The sequence below is a fragment of the Chionomys nivalis genome, chromosome 19, assembly GCF_950005125.1.
Source record: "Chionomys nivalis chromosome 19, mChiNiv1.1, whole genome shotgun sequence".
Classification (NCBI taxonomy): Eukaryota; Metazoa; Chordata; class Mammalia; order Rodentia; family Cricetidae; genus Chionomys; species Chionomys nivalis.
The window spans coordinates 49665472-49686852 of record NC_080104.1 but is presented as its reverse complement, the minus strand read 5'-3'; the positions used below and the strand labels follow the sequence as shown (position 1 = coordinate 49686852).

The window sequence follows — 21381 nt, the reverse complement described above, 5'->3', positions numbered from 1 at the left end:
ACTTCATTTGCCCTCCTCACAAGACACCAGACAAAGCCCCCAGGAGCTCACCAATTAGGAAGAGCAAATGGTTATGCGTAGCCCTCCTGCCCTGGGACAGTCCATGCTGGGGGTGGCATCCTTTGTATTACTAGAAAGTTCTATTCTCAACTGTCCTTTTCCCTTCAAGCAGAACTCATTAGGATTCTGCTCACTTCTATTTAAAATTTTTTAAATTAAAAAAAAACAATTAGCTATTCACACACACACACACACACACACACACACACACACAGTCTCAAAACAAAAGATAAAAGGATTTATTCCCCCAAGGAAAAGTAGCTGCCAAGAAAACTTCCTCTCTCCATAAAGCAACAAAGCAGTGAGCTTTTCCTTTCATCTGAAGGATCACAAACACAGAAACAGTGAAAGCCATCAAAGGCCATTATTTTTGCTCGGGGGTCCTCTAAAAGCAGGGCCAGGCAGATGAAGAAGCCAGTGAGCTGCCAGCGTAACCAGCAGCCTGATTAGCAGCTAAGCGGCTGAGACACAGCTCCTGTTTATACAGAGGAGGTCTTTTATGACACCAAAGGTTTAATTCTGTCATAAATTTTAATGCATTATTTTAAATACTGGTGAGCTAATCACTCTCCAAAGTAAGTTTACTTAGCTAAGGAAGAACTCCCCCCCCCCAGTTAGCACTCTCTGACATTCATGAAATCTTCCTTTTCTCATCGCTGAGGGACTATGAGACGGGTGTGGGCTTCAGCAATAGAAATCAGTCAAATGGATGCATATTCATGAAGTTGCTCTAAACTGATTTATGGTTCTTGTCTTGGCCCTGGGCCCCATGGGAGTGAGAACCTGAGCAAGCCACAGCCTCCCTGGGTTCCAAACTAGAAAAGCAGATTTGTATTCAGTCATTGGTAGATTTTCCAGTTCCAGGAGAAAGCAGTTCTCTAGTTGTACAGTCTCATTAAGTACCGGGCACCAACGGGCATCCGGAGTATCCAAACACATGCAAAACACTCAGTGGCACCAAGAGCCCCTGTTAACATGTAAACTGTCAACTAGGCAAGGGGGCGTTAAGACACTACTGGTCTGTATGTACTATATCAGCAGTAAGCTGCCTGCAGCCAGAGCTCCCAGGATGAGCAGCTGCCAGGACGAGAAGGATTGAGGGAGGCATTACAAATCAAATGCTAGGTAGCAGATTAAGTAAATGGGAAGGGTTCAGCAAAAAGGAACTCTGCTCCTGGGTGCCTGCTCACTATCTCCTGGTGATAGGTAAGGCCCAGGCAGCCCCATTCTTGGCTGTTTGCAAACAGCTGAAAAACCCTAGGTTTTTCAATATGGACTCACAATCTTTTACAATACTATAGGAGCCAAACGTGTGTCCGCACTACACATCCAAATAGGATCCCACACTGCACTGCTGAGGGATGTAGGATGGGGTTGGGGAGGGCAGAGGACCAAGTGCAGTGAGGAGATCTGAGGTGGCTAGGAGAACATTCCAGACAGCCATGGGAAACCTACAAAAAGGGGAGATTGAGAGAATGGCTTCAAAATTTCACAAGTTCCACCTGACACAGATTTTAGGAATTGTTCCTTTTTTTTTTTTTTTTTTTTGGTTTTGGATTTTCAAGACAGGGTTTCTCTGTAGCTTTGGAGCCTGGCCTGGAACTAGCTCTTGTAGACCAGGCTGGCCTCGAACTCCCAGAGATCCGCCTGCCTCTGCCTCCCATAGTAAATAAACAGAAAAATGGTAGGCAGAACAATTCCCTCAAGATATTCTTGGCTTCTGTCTATTTCTGCACCCTACATGCTACCCTGCCCCTCCCTTCAGTGCACTCACACAGGGCACAGTCCCCACCACACCTTGACCTATAAGACCAGGGTTGTCTTAGGACACATGTTTATGATTATGTGTTACACTGACATGGGAAAACCAAGAAAACCAACAGACATCCAAATTTTAGCAAAACTATTCCTAGGTCTCCCTGAAGCTCCTCCACAGCTCACCTAGAAAAAGGCTCCTAATTATTGGAGCCGCAGGTACAAGCATCATGTATAAAACATCGGGGTGCAGATATAGTATCTACTCTTGATCCCCATCAGCTCCAGGACGCCACACATCTACAAGGACTGATTCATTTCCTGAGGAGTACCCTTCACACTCACCCCAAACATGAATGACCCCTAAGAGGCCCTAGTAACAGAAAGCTCTTCAGTCCCTTGCTACATTTATTATTTTACTTTTCTTCCACCTCCAAGAAAGTAGCCTTTTACACCTGTTGAGATTTCATCCTGACTTCAGTCATTTCTGACCCCGACCAGAGTCTGGCATACCCCTTTACTAAATCGTATCTCCATCAAGACTCTACTGGGGCTACTTAGTATCACAACACCAGAGAAGGAAATCAGATCATACCACAAACCTTTGTAATAATAACAACAAAACAGGACTAGCACCAAAAAATCAAGACATGTAGACTATAAGAATAAAAGGTGCGGGAATAAATGCACTCAGCTATGGCCACCTACTTTTCAAGAACACTGTCAAAGCATACATTGGGGGAAAATACCGCCTCTTTAATACACAGTGCAGGAGAAACTGGATATCCACATGCCAGAGAATGAAACCAGAACCATCCTTCTTGCTCAATACAAAAATAAAATTCTAAATCAAAGATCTTAATTTAAGACTTGCAGCTCTGAAGCTATCCTGGAAATCCCTTCATGATATAAGCCCAGGTTGAGGAGTTTCTGAACAGGACTGATACCTTGGGAAACAATTACAATGAAATTATGGGATTCTACAAAATCAAAAACCTTCTGTACACCAAAGTGAAAAGAGAACTGACATGATAAGAGAAGATCTTTACCAACAATATATATGACAGAGCATTAATATCTGGAGTAAATGAAGAAGTAAAATTTAAATACAAAAAAAAAAACCTAAAACATTTCATTAATAAACGGGGGATAAGTTGACTAGGTAGTTCTCAAGAGAACACAAATGACCAGTAAACATATGGAAAACATTCAACACCCGTAGGCAGCAGGGAATGCAAATGAACACTACATTGAGATTCACCTCATTCCAGTCACAAAGACTGCAATCAAGAAAACAAATGATTCAGCCTGGAGAGTTGGCTCGGCAGTTAGCAGAGTCTGCTTGCTCTTGCAGGGGACCCGAGTTTGGTTAACAACACCCATGTGAGGCCTCTCACAAATGCCTTTAATTTCAGCTCTCTGTCTTCTGGCCTCTTCTGGACCTTTGCACACATACACACGCATACATGTACATGTGCACTTGCCGACGAGGATGTGGGGAGAGAGAAACTCACACACTACCAGCCATAATGTAAACCAGTGCAGCCACTATGGAAATTAGAGTGGCGGTTTCTCACAAACCTAAAATAAAACAAACACCTATACCACTCCCGGAAATACACCGAAAGGACTAGATGAAGTCTGCATACCACAGAGATACTTGCATATCTATGATTATTGCCTCACTATTTTCAATAGCTTAGGAAGAGAAGCAGCCTGGATGCTATCAGTTGACGAATGACAAAGAAAAATGCAGAACATATTCAACTTTATCCAGACATAAAGAAAAGGAAAACAAATGAAACTGAAGATCATGTCAAGCAAAATAAGCCAGACTCAGACAAAATCATGTTTTCTTTCATACAGAGTCTAGATTCAAATACATATATACACACATGGCATCTCTATGTACACACATACATACATATGGCAGAGTAGAGGGAACTATTAGTGAAAAGAAGGGATTTAAAGGGAGAACAAGAGAGGATATTAGATGCCCTATTGCTTTTTGGTACAGTGTTAAACACCATGACCTAAAGCAACACAAGAAGAAAGGGCTCAGTTGGCTTATACATTTCTATCAAGAGAAGTCAAGGCAGGTACTCAAAGCAGAATCCTGGAGGCAGGAACTAAATTATCTTTCTTAAATAGCCTAGGTCCCCCTGCCTAAGGAAGCTACAGCCCACTGTGCTAACTGATGTGGGAGGGCCCAGGCCAATCAAGAGAATGTCCCCACAGACATGCCCCTAGACAATTCCAGTGGAAGCCATTTCTCAGTTGAGGTTCCCTTTCCCCAAGTGCTAACTATGACATGGCAGGAAGAAAGACAAACTATCCCATTATCTTTCCATGTGGAATCAAGACTTAAACACATGTACAACATAAAACCAGAAGGGACTATTACAAGGAGGAAGGCGCAATGGGGGCTGGCAGAAGTGGTACTGTAGAGGAGAAAATATGACCAAATTATTAGGATGATACACAGGAATAATAATGCCATAATAAAACCCATTTAGTCACTTTTGTATACTAACTAAAAAAAATGGTCATCTTTTAAAAAGAAAAAATCACATTTTAAGTGAGAAGGAGAAGAAGGGGGAGAAGGAGGAGGAGAGAAGAAGAAGGAGGAGGAGGAGGAGGAGATGCTCATGATGGTGATGACCACAACTCTATTAACATATGTCTGAGTATAGCCACGTGCTGGGATTAACACAGACAGGAACTGTTATGAGAAAATATGGGTTGCCTGACTCAAAGATATGTTTAGCCACAGATCTCATTTCACCCACTCATCACATTTCATGATCCCTGCAATATTCTGAGGTTTTTAGAAGTTCCACTACAATGTCCCTGGGTTACACCACCATGGTTGTGATAAATAACTCCATAGTTGAAGGTTACCAGCCTCATTTAGCTAAGAAACCCAACAGGACTCAGCTTAACTGGCATAACATCGCTCCTGACGTGTGACTTAGCACAACACCCAGTGATTGCTGACAGCAGTGCAGGGCATAGAACACTCTGGAATGCCACCAGCTCAGAAAGGAGAGCCAGTGAAAAGGTGGAAGTGGGGCATGGATGCCAGAAGGAAGAATGCATGGCAAGGTGTTTGGGGTCGATGGAGAGTTGCTAAGTGGAAAAGACAGAGTCTTCCTTAATAAGGAAAGCTTATTGGGCACTTGATATCGTTTTTTTTCTTGGAATCAAGAAAAAGTCTGGGAGCATGCCAACATCTTACACGTATGTACGTAAGTGGCTACCATTCTTTTTAACCATAATCTCTGAGAGTAAGAGTAAAGCATAGCTCGCCACCCCCAATCATTTAATAACCACTGCTCTACATGGCTCTTCGTGGAACCATCCAGATCTCTACTTTTGTTTCTCAGCTAGTCATGTGTAAATGACCACCACAGAATCTCATTCATCTTCCAGTCACAGTAAAAATATCCCCATTTGCATCCCAGCCACACACAGAACATAAAATAATTTTGAGTTTTTTGAACTGGAGAAGCTTAGCTGCTAATACTCATTCCCCGTCGGTCTCTGCTAAATGCCTGCACCCAAAGGACCACACGTGTTCCATATGCAAGCACAAACGATTTAGCTTTGGGCTTGGTTCATTTTGTTTGTTTTATCCTATTTTGAAATATGCATGGGAACGGGTTGACCTCATTCTGGCTGAGAACAGCCTTCGCTGGGCTGTTGGGGTGGGAGGATGGGGGAGCTGGTCACCCGACAACAGAGTCAAGCCAGATGAACTGAGGTTTGTAACAATGAAGCCTCCAACAGGAGGGACAGAGGCCTTGTCAGTGAGTAACTAACATTGAGTTCAAACTAAGTTGATCCCCTAAGTTGGCAATGGCTAAAGAAGAATGCATCCCTACTAGAGGCAATGTGGAGCAGGAAGCCTTGCTTTGGGGCACTGTTTAGGGGTGAAGGTCATCATGGTGGGCAAAACACAGTGAAAGGAACTTAACTGATAGCCATGCTACATCCACAATTGGAAGTCACATAGAAGAACAGAAGTAGGGTACAGGCTCTAAGACCTGCCCTTAGTGTACAGACCCACTTTCTTCAGCAAGATCCCACATCCTAAAGGTACCAAGTGTTCAAACATATGAATCCATGGGGGACTTCCCACATTCCAACCACAAGAGAGTTGAACAGCTGCCCGTGAGTCCCCTTGGAGAGTAGACCATCATCTTTGGAGCTCTCGCCCACCCTCTGGGGTTCCATGCTCCTAAATTTAGTATGTTGGACAGTCTAAAGAAGTGTCACGCAGACCGCGGTTGCTGACCTTGTTCCACTTAGACTGTACTGCCTTCAAAAACAAAATTCTAAAGGTCACTCTCAGAAGCTCAGCATCACCTGTTCCCTGAGTAAGGGCTACAGTGATCCTAGCACAGAGTCCTACAAGACAGCTGATACGAGAGAGCTGATGGATTCTTTCTTCTGTTTATTTCTAGAAGAGACTTTCCGTAGACAGCTGCCGGGCCAAGCTCCTGTCCGAGCATCGTGCCAACCTTCTGCAGGCGTTTTTCCACCCAGATCCTGGCTCTGGATTCAGGGCTGTCTCCAGGAGGTCTAGTGGGTCCGAAGACAGCCCTGGGCTGCTTCTGGACTGAGGTCACCCAGTGACACTCAGCTCAGCACGGAGAATGTACTTGTCCTGCCATGATCACATGGGAGGCTGACATTCCAGCTCAGCTCTTTGGATTTGTGCAGGATCAGGCAAATGACTTCAAGTCCCTCAGCCTTGGGTCTTCCATGCGATGGATTTTATGAGTGAGTGGCAGCTTTCTGAGCTCATAAAGACCAAATGAGACCTCAGGTGAGAACAGCTGTCACTATGGGAATTCGAATACAACCATCTCATGTCAGCAGCATCAGAGACGGCAAATGAGTTGTAATTTCCCCTGCCATGAAACAAAGGGAAGAGCAAATTCTTCTCCACATGCAGACCTGCCCTCCCTGAGTCTTAGGACTTAGGATCTTCAAACAGAAGAGGAGGAAGACCCTGTGCATTTCTCTTTAATGCAATGGTTCTCCTTTAAAAACCCTTGTAAGCAGCTTCTCTCACTGTGAGGAACGGCAACAAAATCAGGAATCCTTGCCTCCCATGTGATTGGCAAGTGTACAGGTTAGCACATCGGGAAGCAAACCAGAGGGGCAGGGGAACTTCTAAACAAAGACTTACCTCGGTTGAAGTCGCCCCGTATCCTGGCACTTGCAGACGCTGTTTTGTGGGCTCTCATGAGCTGGCGTTCCTGCTTTGCTCTGACACTCAGACTGGCTGGGCACCACATGCTCGGTGTCCTACAAGACAAAAGGGCAAATGAGCTTCCTGCAGCAGCACTTCCCTAGGACTCCCTCCGGACTGAGCTCAGCTCGGGGCAAGAGGCAACTACAGGCACCACTCTCTCCTGACTTCCAGATGGGAAGGGAGAAAACTCAATGGCCAAATTTAATAGATGTCTTTCTCCCAGGCTGTTGACTGTGCAAGATTATAAGAGAAGGGGGTGAGGAATATCAGTTATAAAAAATCAAAGAAGAAGAGGAGGAGGAGGAGGAGGAGAAAAAGATGAATTTTATCATATCGAAAATGACACTGTAGAGGGCTAGAGAGATGGCTTACACAGTTAAGAGCATGTACTATTCTTGCAGAGGACCTGAGCTTGTTCCCAGCACCCACCCTGGCAGCTCAGAACCCTCAGTAATTCCAGGCCCTGAGGGAGTCAATACTTCTAGGTTCCATAGGTGACTGCACTCATGTGTGCACATTGAAACAAAGGCCTAGACTATTAAAATGTTAATAAGATGTGCTTTTTAAGGATTCCTGTATTTTTATGTTGATGAGTGTCTTGCCTACATGCTTGTACGGCACCTCCTGCATACTGGGTGCTCATAGAGAGGCCAGAAGAGGAGTTGCATGCCCCAGGACTGGAGTTACAGATGCCTGTGAGCCACCATGTGGGTGCTAGGAACCAAACCCAGGTCCACTGAAAATGCAACAAGTGCTCTTAACTGCTGAGCCATCTCTCTAAACTCAATCAAATAGTTTTAATTACATTATAGAATACATCATAAAGGTGGCTATAAATTTAGTATAATGATACTTACAATATAGTCATTTTTATGAAGAAAACGTATGAATGCTTACAGACATAAACAGATTAGGATGGGTTGAACTAAAAATCTTAACAGTAATTATCTGTGAGATGTCATTTTTGCTTTGAGATCCATATGGATTTTTCCAATTTTTCTATAGCAGAAAGATGTTCTTTCTGCATGAAGAGGTAAGTTTAAGCTAGCCTGAACACTAAGGCACACTCATTTTATAAACCCCAGTACCAAGTGTGCCCACTCTCTCTCCACTGACACCCATGTAACTATCACCATCGGCTTACCCAGCACTTGAACAGACCCAACTCTGAGTGCCCATAATGTCGTCATCCAATAATATAAAACCCTTCTGAGTGCTGGGCTGTGGCAGATAACAAGAATACACCCAGACTACAACACAGACATGCAAGAAATGCAAGATCTAAGACCCACAGATGAATTCCTGTCATCTCTAAGCTGTAACGAGCCTATGACAAATCCCTCTCATAATAAAATAGTTCCTCTGCACCCAATGAACAAAATACAAACATAAACATTCAGTGAATTCCAGATGACCAAAGTACAGCCAAGTTATTTGGGATAAAAGGTGAGGCTGCATTTGTCTCTGCAATATAACTCAATGGCAAGAGAGATCGGACCTCTTCAAGGGCAATGGGTTTAGAGCTATCTAGGTCAAGTGTCCTATAAGTCATTTTTCCAAAATATGAGAGGGGCCACATGGTCACCAGAAGCTTCTAATGGGAAAAATGTATGAATGTCATCCTATAAAGGGGGTAGGACAGAGGGGGGATGGCCAAGGAAAGGGATGAATGAAGAGAATCAAGTTACCTTCTTTACTCTTCCAAACCTCCAGAGGGGGGAAGCCCCTCCCAGGGAAAAGTTCCCCTTGTGTTCACTGACTCTCCAGATTGGGTAGCTGCTCACAAAAAGGCCTACGGCTACTCAAATATTGGCAAAGCTTCCCAAACACAAAGGTTTTCAAGAAAGAGCACTGCTTGCTACTAGCTAAGCGATTGACCGTAGGCTGAGTTACATAACTATCTAGGCTCTGGGTCCCTTGTCTGCAAAATGGGGATCACCTCTGCAACCTCACAGGGGCATTAAAATGTGATTAGAATCTTCCCATGCCTTTCGAACAACTAGAGGCCAATAGCAGGAGGAAACGCTCAGCCGAGATATAATTCCTCTGACAAAAAAGGCCCTCTGTGACCTGGAACTGGTACCGAGAGACTCAGACAGAAGCAAATGTATTTTGTGCCGCCCTTGTTTCAGATTCGTAGGCAAAAATTTCTATGCAAGTACCTGGCTATCAAAGACACCTTAAATATCTTTTTGCTTTGCTGTTGTTGTTCTTGTTGTTCTGAACAGAATTACTGTGTAGACTTGACTGGGCTCACACAACACTCCTACGTCTCCAAGAGCTGGGATGACATGCCTCTACCATGATGGTTGGCTTAAACTACCTATTTTGAAGCGCTGATGCCTTGTAGGCCTTAAATATGTTCCTTCCAATCTCTACAAAAGGTCATCATTTTATTAAAACTTCACCCTTTAGAGAAAGAACAGTTTGCTTTTTTTTTTTTCATCAAAAACAGAATTTCATCTACTTCCTTTAGCCTCCAAGTGGCTGGGAAGGATCTCCTGGGGTCTGATCCACTGACTGTTTATCACAGAGGTGATAAAAGGGATGCTGGAGAAAGGGCTCCCCTTATCTCTTCAGAGTCCGAAAGAGCTCTTTTCTCTGGAAGGGGTATATAAGGAGTATTTGGAGGCTGCTGCAGATAGATTAAAGCCCCCTGACTAAATGGAGAAGAAGGTGACATCACGGCATGCCATGTTGGTCTGCTGAGAATTCAATGCTGAGAATTCAAACCTCAAGACGTTAGGGAATGGGGGGGGGATGAAAATATGCTAGTACAAAGAATCTTGAGGATTGACAAGCACAGCAGACGCTGATGTAATAGCATCAGGTTGGACAGAAATGACAGGCAGCTCTTTGCTAGGCCCAAAAGTCAAAAGATGCCCACAAACCCTGATTTCCAAAAATTCCTAATATCAGAAACTGAAATGTAACCTCTCCTAAAAAAGAAGACATATGTTGCCTTCTCTAAAGCATATGGCAAGCCTCAAACATCTTGCTCATTAATATATATTAATGATATAACATATAATATATAATAAAAACATTAATTATATAATTGAGTCCTTCTTCCCCTTGATTACCTTTGCAAAGAATGACCTGCAATGGGCCAACTGCCCCAGCAGAGCTGATGTGGTAATCCATCGTAGAACAAAGACAAGGGTCCCTACTGTGCTCTGGGTGTATTCTTGACCCATGGAAATCATGAGAGGTAATACTTGATTGATGTTCTTTTAACCCCAGGGCTTGTTACACAATATTAGAAAAGTACAACATCCCACCTTTCCTGTACCATAAAGTACAATCTTTACTTTTACTACCTCCTTTTTATTAAACGGCTACCTCCTTTTTATTAGATAAAAAGCTATTTGCTAAAACAGCAACTATTCGGGGGTGGGGGAGGGAAATAATGTCATATAAAATGTGCCCATAGATTTCTGGGTCCATTCTAGAAAGGGGTAGATCCCTGAGAGCTGTGTGAATGCTGGCACTGAGAACGGTGGAGTGTGCCCTAGAAAGAGAGACAGATGAATGACAGAAAGCAGAAGAAATTTTCTTGGTATGACATACCCAGAGAAAGCAACCCCACTCCCCAATTTCATCTGAAAAAATCAAAACCTTGCCATGACAGATGAACCTCAAACCTTCTAAGTGAGTCTATTGTGTGTGTGTGTGTGTGTGTGTATGAGATGAACCTCAAACCTTCTCAGTGAGTCTACTTTGTGTGTGCATGTGTGTGTGTGTGAGTGTGCATGCGTGAGGAGATGAACTTCAAACCTTCTAAGTGAGTCTACTCTGTGTGTGTGCGTGCGTGCGTGCGTGTGTGTGGAGATGAACTCCAAACCCTCTAAGTGAGTCTACTTTGTGTGTGTGTGCATGCACAGATGCAGGTATACTCAGCTGTGCATGCATGTGCAGTGGTCAGAGAGTGACACTGGGAGTTCCTCTAGGTTGCTCACTTTATTTTTGAGCCGGAGATTTCACTGACCCCAGTGAAATCATTTCAGCCAGGAGGCTAGATAGAGAAAGCCCTCGGCCTCACCCTCTCAGCTCCACCCCTCAGCACCTAAGCTGCAGGCTCACACCCTCATGACTAGCTTTTATCTGGGTGCAAACCTGCTTTCTGAACCTACTGACGACACCCACTGACTTCCTCAAGTAAGCAAGACTCTCTTTAGCACCTCCATTACCTCATTTAAAATCTGGCCATGGGTTTTAATCTCTCAGTTCTCTACTGTGAGAAAAATAAACAAATGAAAGACCCTGGTTATGATGACCTTTTATACAAAAGGTGAATCCCAAAAGACTTTGAAAAATATGAGTGATATTTATGTATTTTTAAGACTATTCCCATGACAGATAGTAGGCATTTCTGTTCATCCACTGAAGCGGAAACATTCCAATAACATAAATACAGTTTATAACTTAATAGGCCTCAAATCATTGAAATTATATAATTTGTTACTAAGTTTAGGAAAGCTGTATGATTTCAAATAGTTCGCATTAAGAGAGACAATAATGTCAATTCAATACTTGATTCAAAATACAACAGGACCATACAGTATCACTTGGCTGAGCTACAGAGACTACACCCTAAGCCTGCTCTCCTCAATGTAAAATCCAGGGTTCTTCCCACCATTCCTCAGTGATCTTCTTGCCACAGAACTGAGAGGCTGTGCCATGTCACCCGTGTGAGCATGGTTGCACTTAAGGACCCGGTGGTTGTCAAGGATGAGATCATTGGGATGTACCTGGTTTCCATAGCTGTTCTCCGTCTCTGTAGCCTGTGAGGGAAGGACACAGGGACTCTGAAGGGGGGGAGGGGGGCGTGTAAAAAAGAGCTAAGGTCTTCTCTTTAATGAGTTTGTGAGGCAAGAATCAGCTCCCTTGGGTCTGTCAACAAAAGCCTATCCCCAGTCTAGGGGCCTCTTCTCAGGAATCTTTACCTTTCCATGTCTTGCCTTCGGAGGGGTTTGGAATGATGCCATTTCTCACCGTATTACAGACTGGATATGAAATATCCCTCATATGGGCTGGAGAGATGGCTCAGCGGTTAAGAGCACTGGCTGCTCTTCCTGAGGCCCTGAGTTCAATTCCTAGCACCCACATGGTGGCACAAAACCATCTCTAATAGGACCTGATGCCCTCTTCTGGTATGCACGTGGACATGCAGAAAAGTCATACATAAAATATAAATAAATAAAATTTAAAGAAAGAAATGATAAAAAAAAAAAACTAGAAATATCCCTCATAGACTCTTGTGCTGAACACTTTATGTCCAGCAGGTGGCGCTATTCTGGGAGGTGATGGACAATTCAAGAGATTGAATTTAGGTGACAGAGATTGGTAATGGGGAACCTTGCAGGTGTATATTTCCTGGCCCCTTCCTATTGTATCTTCTGTGCTTGCTGTCTGCCAAGAAATGCAGCCCTGCCTCTATCTCTAGCCCCCGCTGCTATGATAGTCCCACTGCCCTGATGGTCTGCCCAAGCTCACAGGGCTGAGAGTTCATAGGAGGAGAATGTTAATAAAACCACGAATCAAAGTTTTCCTCCATTGAGGAGTTGTCGCTGTCAAATACTAGGGAACTGTCTTATTTAGTGTTCTATTGCTGTGAGGACACACCATGACCAAGGCCACTCATAGAAAAGAACATTTAACTGGGGGCTTGCATATGGCATCAGAGGCTTAGTCCATGATCATCAAAGCAGAGACTATGGTGGCAGCCAGGCAGGCAGGCAGGCAGACAGACAGACACGGCACCGAAGCAGAGGCTGAGAGCTCACACTTGAGTCACAAGCTACAGGTAGAGAGACACTGGGCCTGGCATGATAAGCTCATGAAGCCTCAAAGTCCCCTTCAGGGACACACCTCCTCCAACAAGGCCACGCCTCCCAAACCTTCCAAAGAGTTCCACCAGTGAGGGACTAAACTTTCAAATATATAAGCCTATGAGAGCTGTTCTTACTCAAACTCCCACAGTCACTGAAAGTAAAAATAAAGTGGATGCTCCCCCAATTGTTCTAGTATCTCTAGAAGCAATGTTGAGTTCTGAAATTTACCTCCATTGACCCCAATCCCTGGAAGGTGATGAGGCTCCTAGGCTTAGCTGCGCTAACTCTTGGGATTAGGGAACTGACCATCTCCTCGGCTGTATGGAAGCCTGGATTTCTAACTATGTTTATCGTTTAAATATTTGGTCTTAATTTCAAATGCCTGCAGGGAGCTCGCCATCCAGTACTGTCAACAGTGTGGCGAGGACAGGTGAGTGACCCAGAGCATCAACAATACTCAAGCACAGTATGGGCAATACGACTATGGGACCAAGGTTAGCTGCGACATTCTGCAGACACATGGAGACAATAATAAGGTCAGTCCTGGGGGGGGGGAAGCAGTTTAGAGCACCGACTGTTCTTTCTGATGATCTGGGTTCAAGTCTCAGCACACAATGGCATCTCACACTCCTCTACAGCTCCAAGTTTCAGGGATCTGAAACTGCTCTGACCTCCACAGGCACCAGACACACAAGTGGTACAAAAACATACACTCATATGTATTTAAATCTTTTTAAAAATTTAATTTAAATCTTTAATTTAATTAAAGATTTAAATCTTTTATTTAAATCTTTTTAAAAATATGAGATCATAGCCAGGCAGTGGTGGCGCACACCTTTAATCCCAGCACTCGGGAGGCAGAGGCAGGTAGATCTCTGGGAGTTCGAGGCCAGCCTGGTCTACAAGAGCTAGTTCCGGGACAGGCACCAAAGCCACAGAGAAACCCTGTCTCGAAAAAAACAAACAAAAAAAAATATGAGATCATGTGATTGGCAAGTAGCTATTTCAACACCGTACAGTGCTCACGCCACCTGCTATATCCACTGAGTCCACCTAGTTCTCACGCCCTGCTGCCTAGGATCCACCCCAGAACTCTCTGAGCTGTCCGTTTTCTAGTCGATAATGGAGCAGGTCACCACATCCAGGAAGCCCCATGCTCTGATAGGGAGGATGGAAAAGCAAATATCGATCTTTTCTTCTATGCACGGTGTGTGTGTGTGGGGGGGGGGGCTGCTCTTTTTCCCTATGAGAAATTCCCTTAAGCATAAATCCAGAGCTCTTAAGCATGGTGGCCAAAGTAGAAGAGAAATATTCTCTCTGGAGGGATTCCAAAGTCATCCCTCTTATGGTAAGGTTTGAGCTCTTCTGGTTAGAACTTAGCAGGGGAATGTTTGCAAAAAATCACGAAGGCAGGAGCCATGAAGACTGTTGCCTATCGCCCTTTTCCCTGTGGCCCCTGCTCAGCCTGCTCTGTGCCCCTGGACCACCTGCTCAGAGATGGAACCACCACAGTGAGCTGAGCCCTCCCATACCAATCAACAATCAAGAAAATACACACACACACACACACACACACACACACCGCTGCCATTAAATGCCCACAAGCCATTCTGCCAGAGTTAATTCCCTAATTGAGTCTCCCTGAGATAATGGCTGGCTTTGTCAGGTGGATATCCAAAGCTACGCAGGAGAAATGGAGCCTACAGCTTCACCGTGCTGCCTCTACAGACTGCTCCGGTCCACCTTCATGCACACATCTTCTCTTCCATGGACCACACACACACAGTCCAGGTGCCACGGGTAAAGAGGCCGCTTGGCATGCCATCCGCCATCTCCTCATGCACAGCATATTCCCTCAGCTTCAGAAACCTCATTTCCTGTCATCTTCTCCACTTAAAACCTCCTACTGTACAACTTGGGTCAACTTTGTGAGCTCGCCCGCATGGCCCCATGTCCATGGCCGTCTATCACTTCATACAGAGCTCTGTCGTTGGAGAAAGAGGTCCCAGCTCAATAGCTGAAAGCACCATTTACTGCTTGCTAACCCATGCAAAAGCCACAACTTAAGGGACCAGTTTTCCCCGGCAAGGCAGACAGCTTCGTGATCCCACAGCAGGTTGAGAGCCCTTCAGTTCCATGTGAGACCTTTTGATACCAGGTTGCCTTTAGCTGCAGGGCCCAAGCTGAAGTACTGCTGACTGCGGACTCTGACTTCATGTGTTTGTTACTTCCTGGCTTTACAACCAGGTCCACGAGCATGTGCACTGACTAAGAGAAGCAGCAACCCTACCCAAACCGAGGATTCCTTGTCACCCCAGCCACAGAACACCCAATGTTTTCCTGAGAGGAAAAGGCATCTTCATTTCCATTCCCATTGTAGTGACAATATACTAGGAGGTGACAGCCAGCGGTACTTAGCTCATATTCTAACACCTATTGATCTCTTGCCAGGTCCCATGCATTGCAGTAGGTGCTTTAAAAGATTATCTTCTTTAATCCCCATGAGGACTTACAAGTGGGTGCTGTCATCCCTCGTTTTACAGATAGGTCCCCAGGGTGTCACTCCAGGATCCAAATGCAAACAATATCCCACCCCTGTGACAGGAAAGTCACCACTATGAATATCATTGTCTCTTCCTGGCTGAATTAGAAGCCTGCTCCAGGGACAAGCACCAATCTCATCTCTTTGCATCATGGTAACAACAGGGTTTCCGGGCATCTTGTGAAGAGATAGCCTATGTCGTAGGAGCAGAGAGAGAGAGAGTGCCCAGGGATGTTACAGTAGTTCAAAACCTAGATTTAATGTTAATGAGCTTTGCAGTTTGCTATCCCACCATAGCCCAAGATGACAGTAAATCAATACCCAGAGCAATATGTCATCAACATCTGTAATTTTAAGGAAGCCAGACCTTAAAGGTCCCTTGTTCTATCTAGTCACCAACTACTTCATAGCTTATTCTTCATCCTCAATACAATTTCTTAAACTCTAGTGACCAACTAGCAACCTGTCAGCTTGCCCAGATAGCAGCATAAAACAAGCAGAGTCACCCACAGCACGCGAGAGACAGAGACACATCTTGCTATGTCCTGTTCCTGTGCCACACTTAAACAGGACAGTCCTGCTCACTACCAGAGACATGAGTACTCCCATAATGCCTCCGAACTCTCAAACCAGAGCACTTGCATGCTACAAAGGCTCTTTGAGAGCACTAAAATATCTCTCTATTCCTGCCCCCTCTCTTTGCAACAAACACATAGAGGCTCACCTGCAATGGATCTCCCTATTAAAAATTAGACCTTGGGACTGGAGAGATGGCTCAGTAGTTAAAAGCACTGGCCACAATTCCAGAAGACCTGGGTTCAATTCCTAGCACCCACAGGGTAGCTTACAACCATCTCTAAGTCCACTTCCAGGGTATCTGACACCTTCTTCTGACCTCTGTAGGCACCAGGCATGCATGAGGCTCACAGACATTCATGATAACAAAATAGCCATCCCCATTAAGGAGAAAATGAGTTAAATTCTTTTAACTTAAATCTAGCCTTTCGGAAACTTTCTCTTCAGTTCAGCAGCCTCTATCCCCCCAAGGTTCTAGACATGTGAGCATCCTGTGGAGACCATTTGCTGTGGGTATGGATAGCTCCTTGTCACGCTTAATGCATCCTCCAGATCAATAATCAGCCCAAGCCAGCTTTTAATGCAACCACCAGGATAAAAAGACAACAGCATCTAGGGAACCTCTCAGCCGCTCATTCACTTGCTACGGCCAGGAGCAAATGACTTCCATTTCCTCTGCTGTAAAAAAGGACTATGAGACCCAATGTACCTCCAGGGGTAGTCATGAGAATTAAATGAGTTATTGCTTCTGACACCCAGGACAAGGCTGCCCACAGACATACCGAGTAGAAGCTAGTGTCAAGATGGAGCAGGTGCAGAGATGCCCGCAGCACCAGAAGTCTCTGAGATGAGTCATAGAAACCTCCTAGACCATGAGTCAGAGGCAGCCAACGTAAACCAACTCTGAAAGCAATTTGTGTCTTCAGAGGCTCTCATCCCATAAGCAGATACCATGGTAAACTCCGGTTGGGTCATTTTAAAACTTGAACTCCAATCCTGAATGTTCACGTTAGGAAAGTAAAATAATGATTAACAATTATGGTAGCAACCAGTTTTGAAAAAAAAAATTAAATGGAGATTACAAAGACTTTCGTGACGTTTAGAATCAGAATTTTGTGCCTCCTGCCCAGAGATTAGAGCCTCTGACAGATCCATCTTGAGCCTCCGCGACTGATGGAGGAAATGATGGAGGTGGGTCTTGTATTTATCTGTTGCTTTCATTGGTTAATTAATAAAGAAAACTGCTTGGCCCTGATAGGACAGAAAATTAGGTAGGCGGAATAGACAGAACAGAATGCTAAAAAAAAAAAAAAAAAAAAAAAGCCGAGTCAGGAAGTCGCCATGATTCTCCCACTCCAGACAGACGCAGGTTAAGATCTTTCCTGGTAAGCCAGCTCGTGTTTCTACACAGATTATTAGAAATGGGTTAGATCAATATGTAAGAGCTAGCCAATAAGAGGTTATAACTAATGGGTCACACAGTGTTTAAAAAAATACAGTTTCCGTGTAATTATTTTGGGTAAAGCTAGCCGGGTGGCGGGACACAGCCCCGCAGCCTCCCGCTGCACACCGCTTCCCGCTGAGTCTACCTTGAGGCCACCAGCACTGGTCACTTTGCATCGCTGTGAGGTGACTTCCTTCCCTGGCAAACAACCTGAGAGGAAGGTGAGTTTATTTGGCATGCAGCAGGGATGACACAGTGGTGAGGACAGCTCGTGTCACGGGCGGCCAGAGAGCAGGGAGGCTGAATTTCCGCACCAGCGACTTTCTTCTTCCTTCCCTTTACTATGTCTAGGGATGGCGCTGCCTGCAGAATCCCTCAGGACAGCGGTGTGCTTTGCTCATCTCCTAGCACGTCTCAGTGTCGCCAAACGACCAGTACCAACCAACATACCGCCCCAATCTACACATAGCAAACTGACTACCTGTTACTGGCTTGACTGAACAGCGCCCTCTGGAGTCGCCATGATTCTGACTCAGCACGTGGCCCACCGGCTCCTCCCATCGCCAACCCTTGTTCCTGCAGACATTGCCCCCACCAGAAATGATTCCAAATTCCCCATGCTGATGGAGGAATTACTTTCAATTAATAAAGAAAACTGCTTGGCCCTAATAGGACAGAAAATTAGATAGGCAGAGTAAACAAAACAAAATGCTGGGAGAAAGAAGCCGAGTAAGGAGTCGCCATGATTCTCCCACTCCAGACAGACGCAGGTTAAGATTCTCCCTGGTAAGCCAGCTCGTGGTACTACACAAAATATTAGAAATGGGTTAGATCAATATGTAAGAGCTAGCCAATGAGAGGCCGAAACTAATGGGCCAGGCAATGTTTAAAAGAATACAGTTTCCGTGTAATTATTTCGGGGCATAAGCTAGCCATGCGGGCGGCTGGGTGCCGGGGACGCAGCCCCGCTACTCTTATTACAACAACATGCTGTTGGGGTTTTGGATTTGGGGATTTTGTTTGTTTGTTTAGCAAAATGGGTAAGAGCTTTAGCAATTTAACAGAGGGGTTTTTGTTTCTTTTATTATTATTATTATTATTATTATTATTATTATTGTTTGTCTTTTGCTTGCTTGCTTTTTATTTTCTTCACAGGTAGAAAAGATCAGAGTCGTCAAAGTCCCTGTATGTAATAGATAAGACTAAATTATTAAATTAAAAGAAAGGTGATTCCCATGCTTACTACAGTGCTATTCAGAATGGCCGTGATATGAAATGAGCCTATATGTGCCAACAACACATGGGTGGGGAGGAAAGTATAAATACACAATGAGCAAAATGGTGTCCTTTGAAGGAAAAATGGAACCAAAAGATACTACATTAAGTGAAATACACCACACAGAAAGATAACTGTCACATTTTCTCCCAAATGTGCAAACACAACAGAACAAGAGCTACCGGAAGAGAGCGAAGGGAGAAGGTAGGGGAAAGGAAACTGGACAGGATTAATGGACCGGGCATGCATATATAGAGATGCCACAGTGAATCTTGTTAATTAAACATTAATGAGTAGTTATAGCATTTGGCACCCTTGGTCTCTAGGTGGCTGCAGGCATTTCTGAGTCAGCTGTCAGTTTCCCTAGAGTGACAAAGACGCTGCTTACAGGAAAAGGAGGCGGACTGGAACCATGTCCTCCATGAAGCCACAAACTGTAGCAGCCAAGGATGTCCCTGGGCATCTAATTCTGCTGGGTCATACTTAAGAATGGCCAGCATTTTCTGGATGAAAACACCCTAAACAGCCAAGCACAACCTTATGCCAAGCTTGCAAACCGACCTCGCTCTAAACCTTGTTTTGAGTTTCCCTGTTGGGGTTTAATGTTAGTTGCAGCTAAACGTCCCACAAATCTGATACCTGCATGACCCTTTGCTACCGGAACTTTCCCTGGCCCGTGACATTACCAGCCAGCAATTCAAACACTGCAATTCAGCATTGTAAGGAACACATGGGCCGTTTCCCAGCCCTGTCTCTACACAAAAATCCCTAAATGGTGACTACGGCTTATGAAGCAATAAAGACACCAGGGTCGTGGATGACAAGAAGATTTATTAGAAAACAAAGTCGGGGTTTCACTGGATGAGAAGGGTAAGTCCCACCATGATCACAAACATCAATCAGATAGCTGCACCGGAGGCAGCTACGGGACAACAATGCTTCAAAAAGTTCAGCAGTCCTCACACGCGAACGTGCACACAACGCGAGCCTCAGTGAAAAGCCACGGTTTTCTAAGCCACCAAGCACTGGCTGGCTGCTTGCTTATCTTCACTAGGATTAGTACAAAGCAGGGAACCATTTTTCTGGGGCAGAAACTGTGTCACTTTTTATCATTTTAACATAGAAGTTCCTCATGAAACTCAGCCTTCTTACTGCGTCATCGTAGCTACCACCTAGGCTAGGCGGATCCTATAAGAAGGGCGACCTAAAATCTCTGGATAAAGAGTTTCAACCCCTCTGGATACCTCCTCACCCTGACAGTGTTGGCAGGTTTCCCCCTGGGTATTTATGTAATCCAAACCCTACCGAGAAAACAAACGCCGGAACAAGTCTTGATTTCAACAAACTGTTGAGTACCATTTCTAGACCACCTTTATCCTCAAAAGATAAACAAACTGTTTATAAAGATTTTATTTTATGCATATGTAAGTGCAGCGCCCTCAAGAGGCCAAAAGAAGGTGTCAGACACAGACACTGCTTTGAGTGACTTCCAGGCAGTTGTGAGCTGCACAATGCGGTGCTAGAATCTGAATCTGGGTCCTCTGCAAGAGCAGCAAGGACTTCTAACCAATCAGCCATCTCTCCAGCCCCTAATAAAAAAATGTTGTTTTCTGGTAGGTCTGGAGTGACAGAGGCACAATTACACATGTGTACCCTGCGAGAAAACAGCTTGGTCAAATACCATGCTCCTTACTCCTGATGGACTCCCAGAGATAGCAAATAAAATATAGGATTCTCAGCTGAATTTAAATTTCAGATAAACCTTGAGTTTATGTTAAGTACTTTAAGTCCATAGCGGACAATATTTAGATTGCATTTATTCTAAAAATATTATTGATCTGCAATTCAAATTTAGTAAGTCATTCTGTATTTCATCTGGCAACTATACCTTTCCAGAAAGCTCAGAGTCCCAAACTGCAGGCGTACAGTTGACACAGCCTCGCAGTCATCTCTAACCATGTTTGACAACGTTTAGACTGGCAAGTCTTAGTTGCCCAAAACGTCAGCTCATTATTTTTCTGCTATCCGGGCTTTCTAAACAGGTTTTCTTCTGAGTCCCAGAACAGGCTTTGCCAGCCCTTACCAGACCATCATCTTATCTTGGAGAAAGAAGAATCTGCTCTTGGCCATGCCGCTAAGTACAGGAGGGTGTGGACTGTCACATGTATATAAGCAGGAGCCCACCTCTCACATTAGACAAATATACAAATGGTCATATTATCGTCCTATAGGTAATCTTTTTAGAACAAATTTAAAAATGCTTCTAAGTTGGGCGGTGGTGGCGCACACCTTTAATCCCAGCACTCAGGAGGTAGAAGCAGGCGGATCTCTGTAAATTCAAGACCAGCTTGGTCTACAGAGTAGTTCCAAGACATCCAGGACTACACAAAGAAACTCTGTCTCAAAATTACATACACACACACACACACACACACACACACACACACACACACACAAATTCTGCAGAATATATGACACACCCCCAGAACTGTCCCTATTCCAAAAGTTGCCATGACCCAAAGTGACTCTCTTCTACAAGAGTAAAACCACTTTCTGCCCTCTAAATAAGACATCAAAGTTAATGGACATGGGCTCTAACATGTCACATTGCAATGGAGAGGAATGGAAACT

At 44.5% G+C, this 21381-nt stretch overlaps 1 protein-coding gene across 4 annotated transcripts in view; it reads right to left on the bottom strand.

Annotated features, from left to right (window-relative positions):
- Fam13c (family with sequence similarity 13 member C) overlaps positions 1-21381 on the bottom strand; it is a 95585-nt gene that overhangs the window by 56021 nt on the left and 18183 nt on the right. For all 4 annotated transcript variants that reach the window (XM_057794371.1, XM_057794370.1, XM_057794368.1 and 1 more), the window contains one exon: positions 7013-7131. In XM_057794371.1, coding sequence (XP_057650354.1) covers positions 7013-7131 — 119 coding nt within the window. The remainder of the gene's footprint in view (positions 1-7012; positions 7132-21381) is intronic.